This window comes from Nannobrachium achirus (genome assembly GCF_963921795.1).
Source record: "Nannobrachium achirus genome assembly, chromosome: 7".
NCBI classification, from domain to species: domain Eukaryota; kingdom Metazoa; phylum Chordata; class Actinopteri; order Myctophiformes; family Myctophidae; genus Nannobrachium; species Nannobrachium achirus.
In genome coordinates, this window is record NC_137816.1 from 6,650,940 (window position 1) to 6,675,240 (window position 24,301).

Genomic DNA, 24,301 nt, shown 5'->3' on the forward strand with positions numbered 1-24,301 from the left:
TTCTATTTGTCTATAAATCCTTTATGGCTATGCACCAAAAATACATGTCAGATATGATCGAAAGGCATGAACCAAGTAGGCCGCTGACTGAGATCCTCTGGCACTGAATGTTTGGAAGTTCCATCTAAGAGATATGGAGAGGCAGCTTTTATAGCTTGTATGCCCCCACACTCTGGAACTCCCTGCCAAGCAATCTGGGGAGATTGAGCTGTAATCAGTAGATATTTTTAAACGTAATCGTAATACATATTTATTTTGCCTTGCTTATCGCAAATTATTAATAGATTAATCTGACAGATGTTCAGTGGGGTTTCTTATCCATTCTCTATATATACAGTATGTATATATATATATATATATATATACATACTGTATATATAGAGAATGGATAATATAACTATATACATATAGTTTTCTGCACATTTGATTTTTTCTTTATGTGCTTGTTTTTATCTTATTTTGTAATATTCTTTCTTCATTTTTTCTATTTACGATCTTTCTATTTTGTAAAGCAGTTGCATGCTATGAATTTAATGGGCTATATACCACAAAGGGCTTCATAAATGTTTTCAAAGTCCATAGCCCGGGTTATATTTCACTGCACAATGGTGTTGCGCGCCAAACATAGCCGATCTGAAAGCCCACGACTCTTAGCTTTCGTGAGGCGCTGTGGCCGTGCAGATCGGCTATGTTCGCTGTGCGACCCCTTTGTACGACAAAGCATAATCCAAGCTATAAGACTGAGCTACAGGTTGCCTAACACTGACAGGTTGCTGCTGATGCATGAGGACTGAATCCAATAAGGAATCCTTCAGAGGCCTGCTTGGGATCTCGGCCCAAATCCTTCTCAGCTCCAACCTACTTGATCAAGGTTATTGGGCACATATTTTTGGCTGGAGGGGAGTCAGCACTGGCAATATTATATGACTGAGCAGGGACATGCTGGGCCCCTGATTCAGCCCGGGACAAATAGTTGGAGAGGCCCCTCATTGCGCGCTATAGAGAGAGATCTCTCTCTATAGCGCTGCTGCTACTCAAAGATTTGCCATTTCAGATCATGACAAGTGACAAGCCAGTGGGCCAATTACTGTACGTGAGTTATATTTTGTCGTTGTCGGGTGGAAACCTTGTATGTCCAAAACCGTTCGTTTTGTATTTATCATTTTAATAATGATTTAAACGAGTGAAAACAGCCGATCTACAAGCACACAACGCCTCGCACCGCGAGGCGTTGTGTGCTTGTAGATCTGCTGTTTTGTGCCACTCTGCTGTTTTGTGCCACGGCCTTGTATGATGAAGCAGGGCTTTACTTTGCGAAAAAATGTATACATTTGAAACTTGGAGATACGAGGTTTCTGCCCGACAGTGACGATTTACTTTGTTGGCCGCCCAGCCCCCAAAATGGAACGAAGGCCGTCATTTTATTTTAAATGTTTTCCTAATGGCCTGCCTGGACCGGCCGGGAATTAACCGGCCGTTCGGGAGTTGTCCCGCTTTTCCCAATGGCCAGCACGTCCCTGTGACGTGAAGTGAAAAGGTACACTGTAAAACCCCCGAGTGTCAATTTGACCACGAGAGAGTACAAATGGAACCATTTGCAGACTCTTGGTGAAATGAACAAATGAACACTGAGGAGTTTACTGTGTAAGTGTATCCCTTCCCTCAGCAACTAAAACTGAAAAGTCCTTGAACATGGTATTTCATTTCCCATTGAGGCCCCAGTGGGAGAATGCTTGGGTTGTACTGGTTGTAACTGTGAGAAGCAATGAACTGCTTAACCCATTTAGGCCTAGAATTGTTGAATGCTTTAACCAGTGAAAAATAGCAGATATACAAGCTCACAGCGCGGCACCGAGTGCCGCGCTGTGAGCTTGTAGATCTGCTATTTTTGGGGAAAACAGTTGTGAAAATGTGTGCAAATCTTTGAATATATGTATTTTCAAAGCGAACGTTTGTAACTCAAATTTTGCTTCTGGGTGGTCCCTGGAAATAAATATTTTGAGATGGGGGTCGGTGGCCAAATAAATATCATTTTGGGGGTCCTTCACATGAAAAGGTTTGAGAACCAGTGACATAGTAGTCTTTCAAGAACAGACTAACTGAGCTCCAGTTAAGTGAAAAGGACCTTTTCTTTGACGATGGCTGGCCAGATTGCTGACATAGAAACATAGGTTTTTCAAAAAATCTTAGAAGGATTCAAAAGACACTTATAGAATCTGGTCAAAATTCTAATTTTCACGATTTTTCAAAAATAGCAGATCTACAAGCTCGCAGCGCGGCACTCGGTGCCGCACTGTGAGCTTGTATATCTGCTATTTTTCAATAGTTAAAGCATAAAATAATGATACACAAAATGTGTACCCGTTCTAAATGGGTTAAATAAATCATCCTTCCTTGTACCCTTCCTAGTATAAATACACAGAAAAAAAAACAGCGCGTGGAATTCCAGTGTATGGCATCCAAGCCAATTTGTAATGACGAGTGATTCGAACTGATGACTAGGATGTCAAATGACCCAGCAAGCCTGTAGCCAGACAAACTAGACCCCTAAAGACCTGGATAGCATGTATTTGTTTTACACACCATTACTCCTCAGCTAACTGAACCTTTCAGCATCTCAACACCATTTGGAAGGACCAAACTAGAAAGCTAAATTCAGCAGCAAACCAGGCTTCATACAGATCCGTTACATTTTTGGTGTGGGGCACCAACAATGTGGGGTAGAAATGTTACAATACCTGATAGATATTTGAATAAAATGTGATCTAGTTTTAGTCATATTTTAGTCATCCGCTTTGACTGTTTAGATGAAGACACGAGGCAGAAGGTGGTTTCCACTCTGGAAGGTGGTTTCACTTTGTTCAACCCCCGAAAACGCAGCTGTTGTCATCTAACAGGGTTCCCACACATTTTTACCAATTCATTTCCAAAACTTTTCCAAAACCTTTCCAGAATATTTAACCCAATTTCCAGGACTATAACAATAATTCAGCTCAATAACAAGTCGCAATGCCCAAAGACAGGTAGTGCCAGTGGTTCTCAACCTTTTCAGGCCGTGCTCCCCGAAATAATCATATTTTAACTGTGGACCCCCCACCCTGACGAGCACTAAGAGTTGAAGAATTTTGTATAACACGTTTCTATTGTGAAAATATCAAATCTACATGCTCTTGCGAGGCGTTGTGAGCAAGTAGATCGGCTATTTTCACAATTTCTGTATCTAATATTGACAATTTGGCCAATGTTTAAATTGTCATTTCAGAGGTATTAACAAAATCAATAACCAAAGACAATGCATACTGTAGCAATTCTTTTTCCCAGGACCTTCCAGGACCCTTGATCAATTCCAAAACTTTTCCAGTACAGGAAAAATATTTTTCTAATTTCAAAATATTTCCAGGAATTTCATGACCGTGGGTACCCTGCATTTTTTCTAGAAAACGACGTAGCGTGAACAGCGCCTTAGTCGACGAAATGAACTGTAGCTAGTAGAGTGACCTACCAGTGACAGGGCAGTCTAAGGTGATGTTGGCAGAGGGACCTACCAGTGACAGGGCAGTCCAGGGTGATGTTGGCTCCAGGACGGACAGTGACCCGGCCTCCCACCACAGCCCTCAGGCTCCGGCCCGCTACCACGCCCTGATCCGACACATTCCTCCACGACACCACGATGGAGGGCGGTTCTGTAGGATTCAAGTACAGGTTAGGTATATATATAAAAAAAGTCAAAATAAATTGTTCACACATAGATAAGATCTTTATTGTTTCGTGGGGGATATTGAGTCACCAGAGGCAGCAGAGGAGTTATGTTACAGCTACAGATTAAGAAAACGAACTGTCAATCATAATCAATAATGAACAACAACAGTAATACACCTACAGTACCTGTATATAATAGGCTGCACAATGCAGAACAGACTAAAACAAAACAAAAGGTCACAGTGTCATCACAGTATCCTGCATGTACAGGATTCAGGGAGACATTTGGCCAAGTGTCTCTTTAATGGACAGCATTGGTTTTCAACCCTTTTAAAGGAGATATTGTCAACTTTAGTCTAACCCTATTCAAAAATGACCACAAAAAGCATAAAATAATGATAAAATAATCATTTGGGCCATTGTCAGACCGACTTTGTTTTTTATCCCTTATCAATCCTAGAAGAGCGATAAATAAAAGTCAGTCTGACAACGGCCAAAATGATTATTTTATCATTATACTATGCTTTTTGTGGGCATTTTTGAATAGAAACACATATATGAAGCTTAATCTTTTTTATAAAATATTTTCGAAACATTATTTTTTATTTTAGCATTTTTCAACTACTATAGCTCCTTTAATATCAATTCCCCCCTTATTTTATTAGGATTTTGAGCCACGGAACACCATTAGATGAGATTTAAACGTACAATATGTTGATGTTGTTGGATAAAATGTTGTCCACAATGCCATGCTGTATTGATGTGGTACCAATAGGAGAGATAACAGGCCAACGTTGATCAAAACAACAATTCTTCTACATTCTCTGATTGTGTACACTAAATTAAGTAATGCATATAAATGTTTAACAATAACCACTGGTTGAGAAACAAAGAGAGGACAAAATACCCACCAGCCACCAGTATGTGAGATGCCTCACTGTCAGAGCCATGTGTGTTGGTCGCTGTGCACCGGTACACGCCTCGGTCCTCCGCCGCGGGCTTTAACATGTGTAGCGCTCCAGAGCTGTCCCACCATATCCTAGACACCGATGGAAAACAACATGGTAAAATGGTCTACATATAGCTATAGTATAGCACCTTTATCCAAAGAGGTTTCACAATGTCTGTTACATTCACCTACAGCAGGGGTGGGCAACTTTGATGATGGCGAGGGCCACTATATTTCCACCTTCACTCCAGAGGGCCACATTGCATATTGCTACGTCCTACTTTGTCACTTTCTAGTATCTCATACAAAAGAAGCAAAAAATAGCTGATCTACAAGCTCAAACGCATCGTGCTGCGATGCGTTTTGAGCTTGTAGATCGGCTATTTTTGCTTCTTTTGAATTGGAATCCTGAAATGTAACATTTTGATTTAATTTCAAACACATTTAGTTATATACTCATGTTAACTTTACGAACCTAAATACAAATACCTACATTGGACATAAAATAAATAAATTGTAATACTACTATACTAGTCAGAATTAAAGCAGGTCATGTTTGGAATTGTAACAGCTGAAATCAATAATATATCAGTATTCCAGTATTAATCAGCGGGCCGCATTAAGTGAAGGTGGGGGCCGCATGTGGCCCCCGGGCCGCCAGTTGCCCATATATGACCTACAGTATACATGCATACACCGACAGCAGAAGCAACCATGGTAGGTACAGACTAGGTGTTAGGGGCTCAAGGACACTTCGTCACAAGGCCAGAAGGAGCCGGGGATCATTAGAATGGAACCGCTACGGAAATTCACTATGTTCCTTATTGACTGTAGGTTCAGGTTGTAGTAACTATGACCATCTCATTTGGTCTTCCAGACGGTCACCAAACTGTACCACAAAAACCCTACCCTTTCTCTAAAAGTAATCTGAAATTCTACCTGTTAGGGAATAACTAGGCTCTTTTTTAACACTAGATTTGAAGGCCACCATTCGGCAAGGTGTGACTATTGTCATAGCGGATCTCTGAACAATGTTAGTGCCAGGTTTGGTATTAGAGCAATGGTGCGACTGTGCCTCCTGGTTGGCTATTCTGATGGCAGATCCCTGAACAGTGTTTGTGTCAAGTTTGATGAAGATTGGACTGTGTGGGTGCGTGCGTGCATGCGTGCGTGAGTGGATGTGTGTGTGTGTGTGTGTGTGTGTGTGTGTGTGTGTGTGTGTGTGTGTGTGTGTGTGTGTGTGTGTGTGTGTGTGTGTGTGTGTGTGTGTGTGTGTGTGTGTGTGTGTGTGTGTGTGTATGTGTGTGTGTGTGCGTGACTGATTGAGGCTGCCTGTTCTATAAAGAGATGGAGGCAACAAATCTGTTCCAGTGAAACAAGTCTGGTGGGCTGTACCAGAAACTGGCCTAAGAATGTACTGGAGAAATAATTGTATTTCCTCAATATGGGTCAGAATGACAATAAACACTTGATTGCTTTATTGCTCAATTTCTCTCTCTCTCTCTCTCTCTCTCTCTCTCTCTCTCTCTCTCAGATAGAGACATCAAAGAAAAGGACCCGCACATTGTCATGAACCTCCAAAAAAATGTTTGCTCGTTATTCTACGTTTCGGTAGTTTTCTTTGATGTCACTATCAGAGATCTCCTTCTGATTATATGCACTTTTTGTCCTGCACACCTGTCACCAAACTTTGAAGTGTGCATTAGCCTTTTTTCTAAAAACAGTGGCTGGCATAAAATACAGCAAAGGCAACCCAATCTGTTCTTGAGAGATTAAAGGCAACTCAACAACCACATGGGTGTACTAGGGATAAACTAGGTAAAATCAAGGCATAGAAAAAAGCCCCAAGCATAACTAAAACTGTGGTGTTGGATGACCAAAGTCTTCTATTATCTCAGTCATAAAAGATGTCTGTGTTCTAAAGTTGTTAGGTATTTTTTTGGGCTATGTTTTCATCCGTCAATCTGGTCACCTGTCTGCCAGCTTTAAGCTGGTAGGTCTGTCTGTCTGTCTGTCTGTCTGTCTGTCTGTCTGTCTGTCTGTCTGTCTGTCTGTCTGTCTGTCTGTGTGTGTGTGTCATTGCCTGGGGACGAGCATCATTGGGCCGTAGCAGCAACAACATAAGCTCCTAGACATCAGATTGAGCACTCGGCTCTACCTTGAACAAAATAATAGAATTTAGAGTTGGATGGGAGAATGGGATTTACCGTTTTTTTTTTTTTTTTTTTTTTTTTGATTGCTAAAACACGTTTTTCAAAACTGTACGTTTTTTTCAAAACTCCAAACATCACAGACAAATTGCTAAACTTGCTTGGCATCCCTTTTCAAAACAACTCTTTGCCATCAAATCTCTTAACATGTTCACAAAATGGAACTCGTGTTTTCATTTGGTAAACACAGCCATATTTTCACATGACACACACTTACCATTCATTGAATAAACACAACTAAGCTTTTGGCTGAACACTACCAAGCATGTACAGAACACTGAAGAGCAAAATTGAAAACACACTTATAGAAATGGAACACACTGAATGAATGACAATTACTCTGGTAAATGAACCAATTCCCTTTTTGTAAAATGACCCAGTGTATGCCCACTTCTCTCATAGACAAAATATGCAGACACAACATTTTATTGACTGTAGGTCTAAATGTTTACCCGAGATTTTAATATTTGTGTGTTGTGGATTGATGCTTTGAGATTTTATGTGAGAAGTGTGTGCAAACCTGAACATTGTGTTGTGTTTTGACAACAAGGTGATGTGAAATTGACATCAGAGTGTAAAGAAGGAAAGTCAGAGTCTAATATGATAAGGAAATCTAAAGTAGTAACAAATTGAGTCAAGCAATTGGGGACAGAAGTAAAGGTTGTGCCCAAAGACAGGTAGTGTATGCCAGTGGTTCTCAACCTTTCAGGCTGTGACCCCCGAAATAATCATATTTGAAGAGAGTTGAGGAATTTTCTATAACACGGTTTTATTGTGAAAATAGCCGATCTACATGCTCACAACGCCTTACGTTGCGAGTGAGCATGTAGATCTGCTATTTTCACAATTTCTGCCTCTAATATTTGACAATTTGGCCAATGTTTAATTTGTCATTTCAGTATTAACAAAAACAAAATAACGAAAGACAATGCATAGTTATTTTTTCCAGGACCTTCCAGGACCCTTGATCAATTCCAAAACTTTTCCAGTACTGGAAAAATATTTTTCTAATTTCAAAATATTTCCAGGAATTTCATGACTGTGGGAACCCTGTTATAATGATTTACTGATGAATTAAGTCCAATGGACCACAATGGAAACAAGCCCCCTGGGGCTTTTTGTGTTATGCTTTTAGCACAACCATTGACTGTACTACCCGTAAAGTATTTATTTAATTAATTATGTTCCTTATTGACTGTAGGTTCAGGTTGTAGTAGCTACTGTATAACAAGATACATCTCACTTGGTCTTCCAGACAGTCACAGAAATGTACCACACAAACCCTACAAGAAGTCATCTGAAATTCTACCTAGGCTAAATGTGTTTACATGAATGAAAAAAACAATAATAATCACACCCAGTGTTAAGTGAGCGGTACTTTTTAGTTAATTTCATTAAGCGTCACATGAAGCTTGGCCAATGACTCAAGCGTGGGACATACGTACATACAAACAGACAAAGCCACATGTAGGAGCGGTTAGAACCACTCCAAAACCTCATCTGACCATGGTGAGGCTCTCCCACTGCAGTGACAGTGGGAGACGAGGTGTATTCAGTTGCATGGAACGAGTTGGATCAGATTGATGTCCAGGGACGTGCTGGGCCCCTGATTCAGCCCGGGAATAATTGTTGGAGAGGCCCTCATTGCGCGCGCGCTATAGAGAGAGATCTCTCTATAGCGCTGCTGCTACACAAAGATTTGCCGTTTCAGATCATAACAAGTGACAAGCCAGTGGGCCAATTACATGAGTTATATTTTGTCGTTATCAGGTGGAAACCTTGTATGTCCAAAACCGTTTGTTTTGTATTTATCATTTTAAAAATCATTTAAACTAGTGAAAACAGCCGATCTACAAGCACACAACGCCTCGCACCGCGAGGCGTTGTGTGCTTGTAGATCTGCTGTTTTCACTACTTTTGTGCAACGGCCTTGCATGGTGCTTTGCTTTGCGAAAGAGATACGAGGTTTCTGCCCGACAGTGACGATTTACTTTGTTGGACGCCCAGCCCCCAAAATGGAACGAGGCCGACATTTTATTTAGATTTTTTTCATAATTGCCGGCCTGGACCGGCCGGGAATGAACCGGCCGTTCGGGAGTTGTCCCGCTTTTCCCAATGGCCAGCACGTCCCTGTTGATGTCCACGTCTTCAACACAGTGTCTTTGCACAGGAGGAAGTTGCCTCCAGTAACAACTGGAAGAGGACAACGTCACCCTGAGGTTCCCTCCGGTCGTTTTAACCACACAGCTGTGCTGATAGAAGATGCCATCTACATCTGGGGAGGGATTCCCCAGACTGTAACGTTTGTTCTTTATGCATTTGATGTCGACACCCACAGATGGTTCAAGCCGGAGGTATCTTGGACTGTTCCTTAGGCCAGGGGTTCCCAAACTTTTTTGTTTCAGGGCACCCCATGAATATCTTTTTAATCCGAGGCACCCCTGAATTATAATTTTCACTCCCAGCACCTTATATTTATAGCATATCGTCGTTGTCGGGTGGAAACCTTGTATGTCCAAAACCGTTCATTTTGTATTTATCATCTATAAAATGTACTAAACTAGTGAAAACAGCAGATCTACAAGCACACGGCTGATTTCACTAGTTTTGTGCAACAGTCTTGTATGATGAAGCAGGGCTTTGCTTTACCAAAAGACGTACACATTTGAAACTTGGAGATACAAGGTTTCTGCCCGACAGTGCTATGCTGCAAGGAAAACGTTGAGATAATAGCCATTTTGGTTAGAACTGACTGAAAATAACTTTGTACTTTAAGTTTAAAATGATACTAAATATTTTTTTCAAGTGTCCAAATAAATTCCAAATATGTGCCGTCGCGGCACCCCAGGGTGCCCCGTCACCCACTTTGAAAACCCCTGCCTTAGGCTAGGCAGTTCCATTCAGCCTGTTTCTCGGACAGTATATCTATGGAGGACACACACAGCTGACTGGAACCACTAATGATCCCTACAAGATAATCTACATGTTGGACGCTATCACAATGGTCTGGTCTGTAATCAACACCAGAGGTACTGTGGGATATCTTTCAGTACTTCACTCTGCCACCATCATTGGGACAAAGATGTTTGTAGTCCGACTGCGGTTTTCCCGGTGAACCTGAACACAACGGTGGGGGCGTGGGAGTGTGGGGAACACACACCACTGACTATTGCCGATGATGGAGAGATTATAATATAGCTTTATGTATTGAGAGGCACTCTTGCCGAATTCGTAAGAGACTCGTCGCCAATTGCAAGATATTTTAAAGTTATTTGGGGGAATTGGGGCAATGATGATAACCCCTTCTTCCCATTATTAGACTAAGGATTTATATTGTCTGTGTTATTGATTACAACCACAACGTGTGGCAAGATCGCGGTTCCACTTGTAGGCTAGTAGGCCTAGAAGCCTTTTCAGAAGTTAATTTAATGTTTTCCATTTAATGATTTCCTTTATCATCATCTTGCACTAATGCACGCAACTGTTTTCGCCAGGTTTAAGGTCTTATTTTAGTTGTTTCTCATACGCTCGCGACCCTCCTTGCCCATCGGCCCCCACCGTTGTGCTTAGGTTCACCGGGAAAACCGCAGTTGCGGATTTTCCAAGCTCAACAGCATCGGAGTGTTTGCCACAGAGACCAACTGCTGTCTGAGCATGCCTTCTGCACAGCTTCATCCAGAAAGACGCTGGGGTCATTCAGCCTTTGCCTACAATGGAGATCTGTACATGTGTGGTGGTGACAAGCTCAATGGTGATGTGTGGAAATTCAATCCAAAGACTTTCTCCTGCATGGATGAAGGTTGAGCCCAAGGGGAAATCTAGGCCTATCTTTAGCTTTAGGATGTGCTGTTGCATTGTGGGAGATCGCATATTCCTCTTTGATAATTACAACCTGCACATCTTAGACTTCAGACCCAGTCTTAAGACGTTATGTAAACTAGCGGTCATTCAGTAGGGTCTGGAGCAGTCTGAACTCCCACACAACGTTAAGTGGGAGCTGGCAGTCATGACTATACACAGCAACAGAAACAAATAACATCCTTCAGATTCTTCAGAGCCCGGACAACAAACTTTGAGCGCTTTGTGCTGAGATGTACTGTAGGCCAGATGTACAAAAAGCCAAATGACAAAGCCAAATGTTGGAGCTTAAATCCTTCCAGGATCACAGCTCAAAAATAGGAGCACATACATATTTGTGTTGGATCTACTGTACATCATCCTTGTGTTGAGTGCCATGACTTTTGGATCCCATCTCCCGGAGAGTGACGAGTTTACATCCTATAGCCCAAGGAGACGGTCAGCTACATGTCAGAACTCCTTATAAAGTTCCATCAGCAGGATTTGTTTTACTGCAGAGAAGAATACTGCTCTCTTTTTTGCTTCTTTTTGCAACATGATATCCTCTCTTTGACAATCAACTGGTCTGAGCTGCGTGTGTACGCTACTCTGTGCAATATTGTTTGAGTCTGCTTTGAGTTAACGTTGAGAAGACACGGCTGAATTGGGTGCATGGCATTGCTTGAGTCTTAAGTGGGAGTTGACGTTCATTCAAACAGGGCTTCCAGTGAAGCACATATTTAATTAGCAATGTTAGTACCCCAGGAAAACATCCAACCGCCGCGTTCACAAGCCAGGCCCCGCTATAGACTCATACTTATTTCACTATACATCCTGGAGAGACGGCGATTGATCTGTAACAAGCTGTCGCCTGGTGGTCAAATCTGGGATAGCAGTTAAAACGCTGCTGCGCGTGCGTTTGCTAATGCTAATGCTACTGCGTACCCTAGTGCACCTGCTCGGTGCTCAAGACTTCTGCATTTGGGCACTCACAGAAGAACGCAGAAGCAGAGCGTTCTTCCGCGCGCTTGAAACGCAACTGAGCAACTTTGAAATGAAATGGCTGGGGGCGGGGCTATCCACCCTCTAGTTTATAGACCGATTTCTCTGAGCGGCAACCATATCTTCCGTGTCAAACGGCACTTATGTGTGTGGCTGTGCACCGCAGCTACACGGCAGCACTCTGGAAAAGGTCTATACTGTATAATAACTCTATGATCTGCAATCATATCAGTGAATTAGTCATTAGGCCAACTGTGGATACATCCCATAGCCTGGAGGAACAATTGCCCTGCGATTGGCTAGTCTGTTGTTAGGCCAACTGGCCGACCAGTGCTGAACTTCATCAGTCAGTCAGTCAGTCAGGCTGGATCAGCTGGTTAAGCCAAAAAGGGAGAGGGCCATTGAGGCCAACGCAGCTTATTACGTGGGCTGTTGGATCTAGCAAGGAACATATAAACCATTAGAGCATGGAAAATGTATGCTCACAGCCCTGGGAACAGCAATAACTTGGCTTTGTAGTAGTGGGGCAGAGATCACATTGAACCTGGTCAGGACAGAACGTGAGTACGCCAGTCAAACACACAATGGAGTTAGTAGACCCACGTATGCTGTAGATACACAGTGGAGCAGATGTTTTCATTCATGCTTTGCTGACCCACATCTACATCCGACTAGGCGGTAGATGTGATCCATTCGAGACCCCATTCCAAATCCATTATTGGCCATGTGTTCCAAACCTGCTATGATGCCAATAGGGAAAAAGAGAAATAGGATTTTCTCTTTTCTCTGATTTAAATCGGAAATGATGAATAACTTGAGTCTCGTAAAGAAAGCGACTGCACCGTTTTGCTATGGAATAATAATAATTGTGACATTTACTATAAAAACCTGCAGATCCTGTGCGTGCATGCGTCACAGTGTGCAGAAGATATATCTGCTATAAGCCAACCCTGGCGATAAGGTCTGAGTCGTAGGGCTCGTTTGTGTATTGTATGACATCACGCCACATGATCGGCTGAGGACTGTGTGATGTCATCATATCTCCATATATGGAGACATAAGTTGCTCATGCCCAAATATGGGCTGGTGAGGTCAGACTTAGTGTGATGCGTAGGTTATCTCCATATATGGAGATTCAACTTCAATGAGTAACCATGGCAAACTGTCAACTGCCCGTATGTCTTGATAATTGGTAAAACAAACTTTTGGCCTATTTGTGGAGATAAGCGACCAACGGTCGCTTATCTCCCGATTAGGGAGTCTTACTGGTATATATACAGTATATATATATATATATATATGTTACAGTATGTTTGGGTAACTCAGGACGGTAAGAGTAAGAGCGCTTGTTTTGTCGTTCACCACACACTAATCACCACCAGATGGCGACGACAGCCCATAGACAGCCATTCACTAGTGCAGGCGCTGACGTCACTCGTTTGCGACTCTCTTTCTTTATTTACTAGCCTAGCTGGGCGATGTTTAGCCATTAGCTTAGCCATTAGCTTAGCCATTAGCTTACTATGAGCGTTTATCGTGGGCTTGCCCAGGCCTTACGGCCTGGGCATAAATATAACGATTGCATTCACCACGGCTTCGTAACTCGCGCGGCGCTCCGCCGGCCGCGCGGCCCTGGCCCGCTCTTCGCGGCCACTCGTGCCTGCGGCGCTCGGGGGCGAAGAGCAGGACCAAGGTCCGCTGGCCTTCGCGCCGCTTGCAATGTCGTGGACAATCGAGTGGCTCCGACTGGAGGACGTTGTTGTGGGCGACCGCTTGTTCCGCCCCGTGCGGCACCACGAGTGCTCCGTTTCTCGACCGTCCTGTTTCTCTAACAAACCGTGACATATACAGTATATATATATATTCCTTGCTATCTCAGGAGATCCCTGATGTCATCAATATTAAGCCCATAACCGGGTTATGCCCAAATATGGACATATTGTGTCAGTCTCATGTGGTCTCTGACATCAAACATCTATGATGTCAGACGTCAGTCATCTCCATATTTGGGAAAATAACCAGGTCTGTGCATTTTTTGGTCAAAGTTGATCCCATGCCAAAGCGCCAGCGCTCGACCAGCATTCTGCTGTCACCCAGGCGGATGTGTGCAGCACATGCCCATGTGCACACGCCCATGTGCGCAACGTCTTGCTGGTAATAAAACAAACTAAATACAACAGGGGGCCTACACCAGGGGTTCCCAAACTTTTTTTGTCTCAGGGCACCCCGTAAATATTTTTTTAATCCGAGGCACCCCTGCATTATAACTTTCCTTATATTTTCCTTATATTTATAGCATATCGTCGTTGTCGGGTGGAAATCTTGTATGTCCAAAACCGTTTGTTTTGTAGTCATCATCTATAAAATGGGTTTCGGGTTTCTGCCCAACAGTGACGATATTTTAGTGATTATGTTGCGAGGAAAACGTCGAGATAATAGCCATTTTGGTTAGAACTGACTGAAAATAACTTTGTACTTCAAGTTTAACATGATACTAAATATTTTTTCAAGTGTCCAAATAAATTCCAAATATTATCAAATGATCTCGCGGCACCCCTGGACTGCCGTCGCGGCACCCCAGGGTGCCCCGTCACCCACTTTGGAAACCCCTGGCCTACACACTGTAGTGTGGTTGGCTGCCTAAAGAGGAACAGAGAACTGTTGCTTTTTGTTGACAGTGGGTCAATAAAAAGGTCAAACTCAGCACATGCAGTGCATCACAACACTAACAACACTCCCACTGTTATCACACTTAAATGGGTTATTGCTTTGATAAGATGGAGTCAAGGGCAAGAGGACTTGAGCCACGAGAGTAGAGAGCTCCTCTCTCCGCCATGTTTGTGAATTTCAATGAACTCTGTCTCTTAGTGTTTTTGCACTCTCAGTATTCCCTCCCCGGTGGTCATTGTTCAGAGCTGATTATGCCAGTCAAACACACGCACGCACGCACGCACGCACGCACACACACACACACACACACACACACACACACACACACACACACACACACACACACACACACACACACACACACACACACACACACACACACACACACACACACACACACACAAAGAGAGAGAGTATACAGTAATTCATGAGCATCTGTAGCGTGTGCCATCATGAGAAGGAATCAGAACAAAAACTCTATGGGTGCGCTGAGGACGTGTGTCCGTAGATACCCTAAGTAGGTAGGTAGGTAGGTACAGTACATGTAGGTAGGTAGGCAGGCAGGCAGGCAGACAGACAGAAGAAAGGCAGGCAGACAGACAGATAGAATAGCCCCCACTCCTTGGGGTGTTTGTCTGTCACTGTGTATTTGCACATACGTGAAACGTGTCCTCTGCATTTACCCTTCCTGTAACAACTAGGAGCAGAGAGCAGCCTTTCCATGGCACTCGGGGAGCAATTATAGGGAACAAGAGTCTTGCTCAGGGACACACACACACAAATCGACACATTGCTGGCCCAGCCTGGAATCGAACCTGGGACAACCTGGGCCTCGTGGCTTCCCAGACAGGGCTCACTGACCACTCAGCTACAGGTATATGGCTGAGAAGACAACAGGATAAGGAAACAAAATGGCTCTCACCACGCGTGCTCTGGGTTGAGCGCTGCAGAGTTTCACCAGAGTGCCATTCATTCATTCATTCAGCGATGTGGAGAGGCCTCACGCTCCCAGCCAGGGACGTGCTGGTCATTGGGAAAAGCGGGACGACACCCGAACGGCCGGTTCATTCCCGGCCGGTCCAGGCCGGCCATTAGAAAAAGAAAAAAAAAAGAAAATTGTTCCATTTTGGGGGCTGGGAGGCCAACAAAGTAAATCGTCACTGTCGGGCAGAAACCTTGTATCTCCAAGTCTCAAATTTGCAGGTCTTTGCAAAGCAAAGACCTGCTTCATCATACAAGGCCGTCGCACAAAAGTAGTGAAAACAGCAGATCTACGAGCACACACAAGCTTGTAGATCGGCTGTTTTCACTAGTTTAAATCATTTTTTAAATGATAAATACAAAACAAACGGTTTTGGACATACAAGGTCTCCACCCGACAACGACAAAATATAACTCATGTAATTGGCCCACTGGCTTGTCACTTGTCATGATCTGAAATGGCAAATCTTTGAGTAGCAGCAGCGCTATAGAGAGAGATCTCTCTCTATAGCGCGCAATGAGGGCCTCTCCAACTCTTTTTTCCCGGGCTGAATCAGAGGCCCAGCACGTCCCTTGGCCTCTCGCTTGCGCTCCCAGCAGCTCCTCCGTGCCGCATACGAGACCACGTACGCCGACCCTAGCATGTTTAGCAGCTTTCCGACGAACCCAAGGCAGCGCTGGCGCAGTCGTGCGCTTTTGAGCTCACAACACAATAACAGCGCTCAGTCCAGGGGCTGTCACCGCCTGTTAAGGAGATTGGATATCGGAGAAATCAAGAATAGGGCATGTCGTGCGAGGGATCGGAGAGGGGGGGGGGGGGGAACACGCTCTCTTTGGAGCAGTCAGTCAGAGCCGTGTGTGATTGGCAGGGCCGGGAGCAAAGCGCTGATGGCTTCCATATGAAAGTGCCTGCTCCAGGGGCGTCACACCAAATTCTGGGTACAAGGATTCACTGCGGGCCCCCCATGAATGTTAACTATTGAAAAATAGCAGATATACAAGCTCACAGCGCGGCACCGAGTGCCGCGCTGCGAGCTTGTATATCTGCTATTTTTGAAAAATCGTGAAAATGTGTGCAAGAAACCTATGTCAAGGACCCCCAAGATGATGTGTATTTGGCCACGGACCCCGATCTCAAAATATTTAGTTCCAGGGACCCCCCAGAAGCAAAATTTGAGTTGGAAATGTTCGCTTAAAAAATACATATATTCAAAGATTTTCACACATTTTCACACCTTTTCAAAAAATAGCAGATCTACAAGCTCGCAGCGCGGCACTCGGTGCCGCGCTGTGAGCTTGTATATCTGCTATTTTTCAATAGATAAAGTTATTAGGGCCCCTCCACCTTGGGCCCCAGTAACTCAGTCCCACTTTCCTACCCCTTGTGACGCCCCTGGCCCGCTCCACACATGAGAGCCGATGCGAGTGACAACTCTCAAAACCTCAACCAACGCTTCGTGCCGGAGTTGCTTTTCCTCGGAATAGAGGGCGCTGCATTTTAATTGGGCTAGAAATGTTACAATGTAAGCCCTCACTCCGCGTGTGGTCTGGTGCATTCTCTCACCGTTAAATGCCAATCCGAAGGTCATCAATATTCACAGGAAACCTCAGCTCCTGGCGGAGGCAGAAACTCGATAGCTGCGTTCGGGTTGTAAATCACTCTAAATGCTATGCATCTCATTGTGTCCTCTAGGCTGATAAACATGTGCATCATAACCCAGAGGATGTGTGTACGGTTCCTCTGTACTATTCTTCCGAACAAACAAACGTCAGTGAAAATTGATCAGATTGAATGCATTATTTATTTGTGTGGCCTAACTGCCTGCGCCAGTGGTTTAACCCTGCAAGGCCCGAATTAATTTCTACTGGCCAAAAGAAATTGAAAAAAATCAGATGGTGTTGTAGGAGTCCTAATCACAGGAAAATGTAATGTTAAAAAATTAATAATAAGGTTTTATAGCCATAAATCATAAATCATGCTCCAATTTGCATTTTGGGGATATTTTTCACAATAATAACACATGTACATGTTCTAGACATTCTAATGATCACGAAAAACAATATTACAGGCATTTTACTTTACTTTTTGTGAGGAATAGCTTCAGTTAAAAAAGTGAGATGTTGTTCGTCCAGACGCTGGAATTTCAACTTCTCTGGGAAGTGTGAATGTCAGCCTCTGTGGGGCGTATTTATATGCAAACATCGTGGCCAATGGCATTGTAATACTAAACAATAGGATTTAATGATGTTAATGTGAAAAAAGAACAGGAAAACTAATTATAACATTTTTTAAAAAAATATTTAAAAAACGTTGCCAAAAAGCAACGCTGGGCCTTGCAGGGTTAACACATGCAACCTCGCCTTCCTGCATCCTAAATAGAAGACGTTTCAAAAAGCTGCTGAGTGTGTACAGTTACAGCAATTTAAATAACTTACGTTGTTTTGCATATTGCAGTGTCATCGCTCACCCTGCCTTGGGAATTACCACTGATGCCAGGCTGGCCTGAAATATGCTGATATGTGCCAACCCCAAACTCATTGTGCATTTCCTTTGGCTGCATTCCATACCGTCTGAATCCTATCGGACCATCTGTTGAATATACGGAAATACTGTAGTCTAGACAAGAGTGCCCCATCCAGGGCAGAGGGTAGTGAAAAAAATAAAAACATTAAAAATTATAATAATCTGGAAAAGAACCAGTGGTGTAAAGTAAGTACTGTACGTAAGTACAATTTTGATGTATTTTTGAGCGGTGGTCACAACGCTCCTATACGTGGCCGTGTGTGTGGGTCTGTCTGTCTGTCTGTCTGTCTGTCTGTCTGTCTGTCTGTCTGTCTGTATGTCTGTCTGTCTGTCTCCGTGTCCGTAGCCTGCAGTAACCTTTTCTGACCACACATGTTAAAGGAGGGGCGCTGTTGCACACACACACACACACACACACACACACACACACACACACACACACACACACACACACACACACACACACACACACACACACACACACACACACCACCGCTCAGTTCACACGAGTGTGATTTTTACTTTACTGTAGTATTTCCATTTTTTTCTTTATCAAAACTTGTGAAATGGGACATTCTGCATAATGAGTACTTTCTACTGTTGGTACTTTAAGTACATTTTGATAGCAATACTTTTGAACTTTAAAGTACACGTTTAGTTCCGGACTTTTACTTGTAACAGAGTATTTCTACATTGCAGTATTGATGCCTTTACTTAAGTAAATGAATTGAGTTCCTCTTCCAGGGGACGGCTCACAAGTCTAAAGGGCTCTCCATACTTCGACCGAAACCGAAGATTTCGGTCAAAAGGTCCTTTTCGACCATGAAATTATATTCCTCGTAACTTCTGAAAAGCATTAGACCGAATGAGAGTTCGGAAATTTGCACGTCGGAAAACACAACTCACCGAACATTTCGGTCGAAGTATAGACAAGCCTTAAGGTTACTAAGGTTAGGGTTAGGGTTAGGGTTAGGGTTAGAGATAGGCATAGTATTCTTAACAAATTCGGACTAATGAACCTTCGGACTAATGAACCTTCGGACTAATGAACCTTCGGACCAATGCCATGGCACCCCTTTTCCATGGGAAGACGAGGGTGCTTAGCAGATTGTTATGTGACTCAGTCTGCAAAAATGTGGAAAATACAGTATGCAATGCAGAAGCCATTCTTGAACAGAAGAATGGATTCCGTGGAGGATAAAAAAACAGCAGAGGGCGGTGTTTGAAAGAAGAAAAAAAAGATGGGTTGCTTTTCGTACACTTTTTTTTGAAGAAAAAAAACTTCCTCCAAGTATAATCATAATACCTGACGATTATGTCTTGGGGGGAAGAAATCACGGCACAATGTTTCCCACACAGAAACAGAAACACAGCAGAGGTTCTGTATGTACTTTTCACCTTGTAGATTTGTAATATCTATCTTATTTTGTCTTCTTTTGCCTTTTTTTTTTATTTCTGTTGCAAAATATTCACTTCAGCAGAGTTACAAATACCCATCATCATCATCGTCATCATCAGGTCTCTTGCTCGGCGGCTGGGGCGACGCCATGCGTAGAGCCAATCAGCTTCACCAGGGGCGTCACAAGGGGGGGAAAGTGGGACTGAGTTACTAGGGCCCAAGGTGGAGGGGCCCTAGTAACTTTAGCTATTGAAAAATAGCAGATATACAAGCTCTGTAGATCTGCTATTTTTGAAAAGTCGTGAACATGTGTGCAAATCTTTGAATAGGCCTATATGTTTTTAAAGCAAACATTCGTAACTCAAACTTTGCTTCTGGGGGGTCCCTGAAACGAAATATTTTGAGATGGGGTTCCGTGGCCAAATACATATCATCTTGGGGGTCCTTGACATGAAGAAGTTTGAGCACCACTGACATGGAAACATAGGTTTCTTGCACAACATTTTCACAATTTTTCAAAAATAGCAGATCTACAAGCTCGCAGCGCGGCACTCGGTGCCACGCTGTGAGCTTGTATATCTGCTATTTTTCAATAGTTAACATTCATGGGGGGGCCCTCAGTGAATCCTTGTACCCAGGGCCCAGAATTTGGTGTGACGCCCCTGAGTTTCACCATCCTTCGCCATTTGGGTCAGTCCAGTGCTAGTAGGGACTCGACAGGCTCTCAGATCCCTGGTGATGGCATCGATCCATCTCGTTTCCAGCCAGCGTCTTTTGGTTGGAAGTGGAGTATAGCGTGAGTAGGGTGATCAGGGGGGAGTCCTTTGAGGTGGCCATACCTGCTGCCAGACGGGACACAGGGGGGGCTGTTGGGTGCGTTCCCGCAGCATGATGTTGAGAGACCATATCTTGCCATTTTATCCCCTCTATTGAGCGCAGCGCTCTGTTGTCAAAGCCATCGATTCTGGCAGCCAGGGTCTTGTTAAGAGGCCAAGTTTCTGCTCCGTAGAGAAGGATGGTAAGGACTGAGGTGTTATAGAGCCTTAATGTGGTCTCTCTTGATATGGAGTGGTGTCTCCAGCGGCCTCCAGGGTGTTTTCATGGCACTGGCTGCCAGGGCACGTCTCCGGTTTATTACAGTGCAGTATTATTTTTGAATGATCTTGGGTGTTATTTCCACACATACCGTAACAGGCTTTGTGGTCTTCAGCTTATTATTTGCTTGTAATACTGTGTTTTGATTTTCATTCCCATGAACACGTGGTCACACCTTTCAGAGTATAAAACAACTGAATTGCTCAGAAGCCATGTTTAGCTGACAATATCTCTGGCTTAGGCCTTGACTGTGGTAAATATGCATCAGCAAGAGTTGTGCAAAAAGGGATTCACTGTTCATACCTGTAATGCTTACATCAAACAATACTGAGCAAGGCTGTTGACAGTTGAGCTACTAGGTTGGAATATACTGTATCACGCTGTGTGCGTGCGTATGCGTATGTGTGTGTGTGTGTGTCCACCCATGGATCTGATGGATAGGTTAAGACCCTCTCCTCTATTGAGAGATGTACTGTACAGTACTCTTGTTATTGTGAATTCTTCCAAAGCCATCTCTTCCTCCGTGTCCCTATACTTCATAACTCTCTCTGCTATCTATTGTCCGCTAGTATAAAGAAAAATACACTTGAGCAGAGTGGACCTCCTCTCAACTGTAGAAACACTTCACTGCCAATTATGATGTTCATACTGGGACATTGCTGTGGCACTTACAGTAGTACAGAGACAGATAGAACATAAACGATCAACAGGACTAAACAACATGGACAACGCTGATTCTCATACCGTATTAGTGCATGAGGACATTCGAGAACACACATTGCCGTTTACCATCAACTCAGAACCTATTGATGTATGACCTACATGAGACCTACACACAGTGTTGGGGAAGTTACTTTGAAAGTGTAACTTGTACAGTTACAAGTAACTCATCATGGAAGAGTAACTTGATCAAGTTAAAGTTATAGCCTACCCCTTGAGAAATGTAACTTATACAGTTTCAAGTTACATAGAAAAAGTAACTTTTTCAGCGTTAATTTGAGAATGTACATTTGGTGTACATGAAACAAAATATAATATCCTACGAAAAAAGTCACATGCCAGCAGAAATATGCCTCTCAACTGATTTATTTTATTTCAAAAAGGTTGACATTTTCTTTACTATCATCTGTGTTCCTAAAACAAAGACAATTTGACATTTGATCTTCAATCTTAACAAAACTTAAATGTAAAAGTATAACTTCGCTTGTAACTTCTTGTAACTTGTAACTTGAGCCAAAAATTACCCAAAAAGTATCTCAGTTACTTGATGAGTTACAGAAATATGAATGTAACTCAGTTACCAGCAAGTTACAGCAGAATGTAACTTAGTTAACGTCCCCAACACTGCCTACACATACCTAGGTCATAGATTTAATATAGCAGGGCAATGGAAAGAACAAGTTGACTACATTTACAGCTAGGCTGAACCTGATCAATGCTTCACCACTGCAACCGTTGGACGCTATTAGAATTCAACACCTCTTCTCCAAAGTCCATCTAGCATGCAAAACGCTTAGTGAACTAAATCACAAATATTTGTGAGGAAGTGGTTCGTACTTAACACCCACGCCACCAGAGACATTATTTTCCAGTCTAAACAGGGGGGAGGAGGGGTTGGTGTCCCAAACGTGGAGGGAATATACAGATGTGCCATTTCAAATCTTCACACGTCCTGCCATTGGAAAGACAGTAGATTTGCAGTGGATTTGCAGAACACTGAGCTTGTAGATCAGCATTTTTTGCTATTTTTTATGACCTTCTCTGACTTTTAAGTTTAAATCTAGACCAATTTGTGTGGGGGAGGGGGGGGGGGATGTTTAAAAAAAAAATCTAACTATGAAGGTGGATTCTGCTTTTCAATGGGAATGGAGTGGTTTCTTGCCATTTGCAGGTTTACGCTCCATTCTCCATAAGAATTAGAATTAGAATTTCCTGCTAGGGATGCCCCGATCAGATTGATCGGGCCGATTTAGAAAGATCGGAATCTGGAGAAAAAGACCGGGAAACACCTTGTCTTTATATATTTGAAAAATATATAAGCTGATGAGCTTTATTTTTTATTTGTTTTGATACACTAAGTAAAAAAAGAAGCTTGCCGAAAGATCAGATCGGGAAGGATTGGGATCGAATCTGGAGCAAAAATATGTGATCGGGATCGGGAGCAAAAAAACGTGATCGGGACATCTCTATTTCCTGCAAATGCATTTGTTTTGAAAACAGGGACAGAAACCTGTGGAAAAAATGCATTGGCAGGAAATCTTCAGGAAAAGAGCAGTAAAGCATGAAGACTTGAAACAGCACATCTGTACAACGCCACAAGGCTGGCTCACTTGATAAGCACCATAAACAGTGATGACAAAACTGCCAGGGAACTCGCTAGATCTTCTCTGTTTCTAGATATGAAACGGCGTAAAGAAGTGCCCCTGGCAAGGGAAGGCGAGCCACGTTTCCTGGGGTTCAGAAGAAAAAAACAACCTTAAAATTAAGTTTGGGGTGTCGTCAGACTGGCCTGACCTCAATGACAGGGACGTGCTGGCCATTGGGAAAAGCGGGACAACTCCCGAACGGCTGGTTCATTCCCGGCCGGTCATTAGGAAAAAAATACAAATAAAATGTCGGCCTTTGTTCCATTTTGGGGGCTGGGCAGCCAACAAAGTATATATATCGTCACTGTCGGGCAGAAACCTTGTATCTCCAAGTTTCAAATTTGTAATTTTTTTTCCAAAGCAAAGCCCTGCTTCATCATACAAGGGCGTTGCACAAAAAGTAGTGAAAACAGCCGATCTACAAGCACACAACGCCTCGCACCGCGAGGCGTTGTGTGCTTGTAGATCGGCTGTTTTCACTAGTTTAAATCATTTTTTAATGATAAATACAAAACAAACGGTTTTGGACATACCAGGTTTCCACCCAACAACGACAAAATATAACTCATGAAATTGGTCCACTGGCGTGTCACTTGTCATGATCTGAAATGGCAAATCTTTGAGTAGCAGCAGCGCTAGAGAGAGAGAGATCTCTATCTATAGCGCGCAATGAGGGCCTCTCCAACTCTTTTTCCCGGGCTGAATCAGGGGCCCAGCACGTCCCTGCTCAATGACCTCTGTGTGAGAACTGGAGTATCCCTGCACTGGATTTGACCGGACTCGGACACTGTAGCAGTTTATGATGACATTATTACCAACTGTTTGATTTCAGTAAGGGCTACTACGTTGCACACACACACTCCTTGGCTGGCAAACCACAACCTCCGCCCCTGATTTCTCACATGCCCCTCTTCTAGCACGCCATGAGGTTGCATGCGACCTGAAGGTCGCTTATCTCCCGATTAGGGAGGCTTACTGGTAATGTTACAACAGCAAAAACAACAACAACAACACTGGACTGGTTTAAAACTATAAGGAAAGCTAGCTTGCCTTCCTGCTGTCTCTCATATGATATTAAAAGATTATGCAGTTGATGAGGTCACTTTTACAGTCAAAGCCAGATTACAGGTCCATCCAATCAGACTCAGTCTTTCTCTGTGGTACCCTAATATGTTTCCTCCTCACTGTCTGTTACATGACCACAATACAGTTACTGAAACTCAGTCAAATATTGTATCTGTTGTTATATTAGTTATTAAGTTTCATCATCTGCCAAAATCTATAAGCTCTCTTGTGTTTCAACTACCATGTTCAAAATGTGCAATTATGAGAATGATGCCTTTACAGCTAATTCATTAGTTGTTGTTGTTGTTGTTGTTGTTGTTGTTGTTGTTGTTGTTGTTGTTGTGAAGATAGTAGAAAAGTGACCATTTTAGCCTCGGTAATGTCCATACATTAATTGTGATTTCAGGAAAGCCCAAGCCAAGAGCTAAGACATTGACTAAATTCTGTTGAGTATAATTGGCAGTTGCCATACGGTATATGGAGGAGTTTGTGCATCTACTACTG

The 24,301-nt window shown here is 43.2% G+C and overlaps 1 protein-coding gene across 1 annotated transcript in view; it reads right to left on the bottom strand.

Annotated features, from left to right (window-relative positions):
* The window catches only part of adamtsl3 (ADAMTS-like 3), a gene marked incomplete at both ends in the record, with an annotated part of 420,411 nt that overhangs the window by 115,391 nt on the left and 280,719 nt on the right, over positions 1 to 24,301 (bottom strand). The window contains 2 exons of the mRNA XM_080729421.1: positions 3,546 to 3,683; positions 4,611 to 4,738. Of these exons, the coding sequence (XP_080585547.1) occupies positions 3,546 to 3,683; positions 4,611 to 4,738 (266 nt within the window). The remainder of the gene's footprint in view (positions 1 to 3,545; positions 3,684 to 4,610; positions 4,739 to 24,301) is intronic.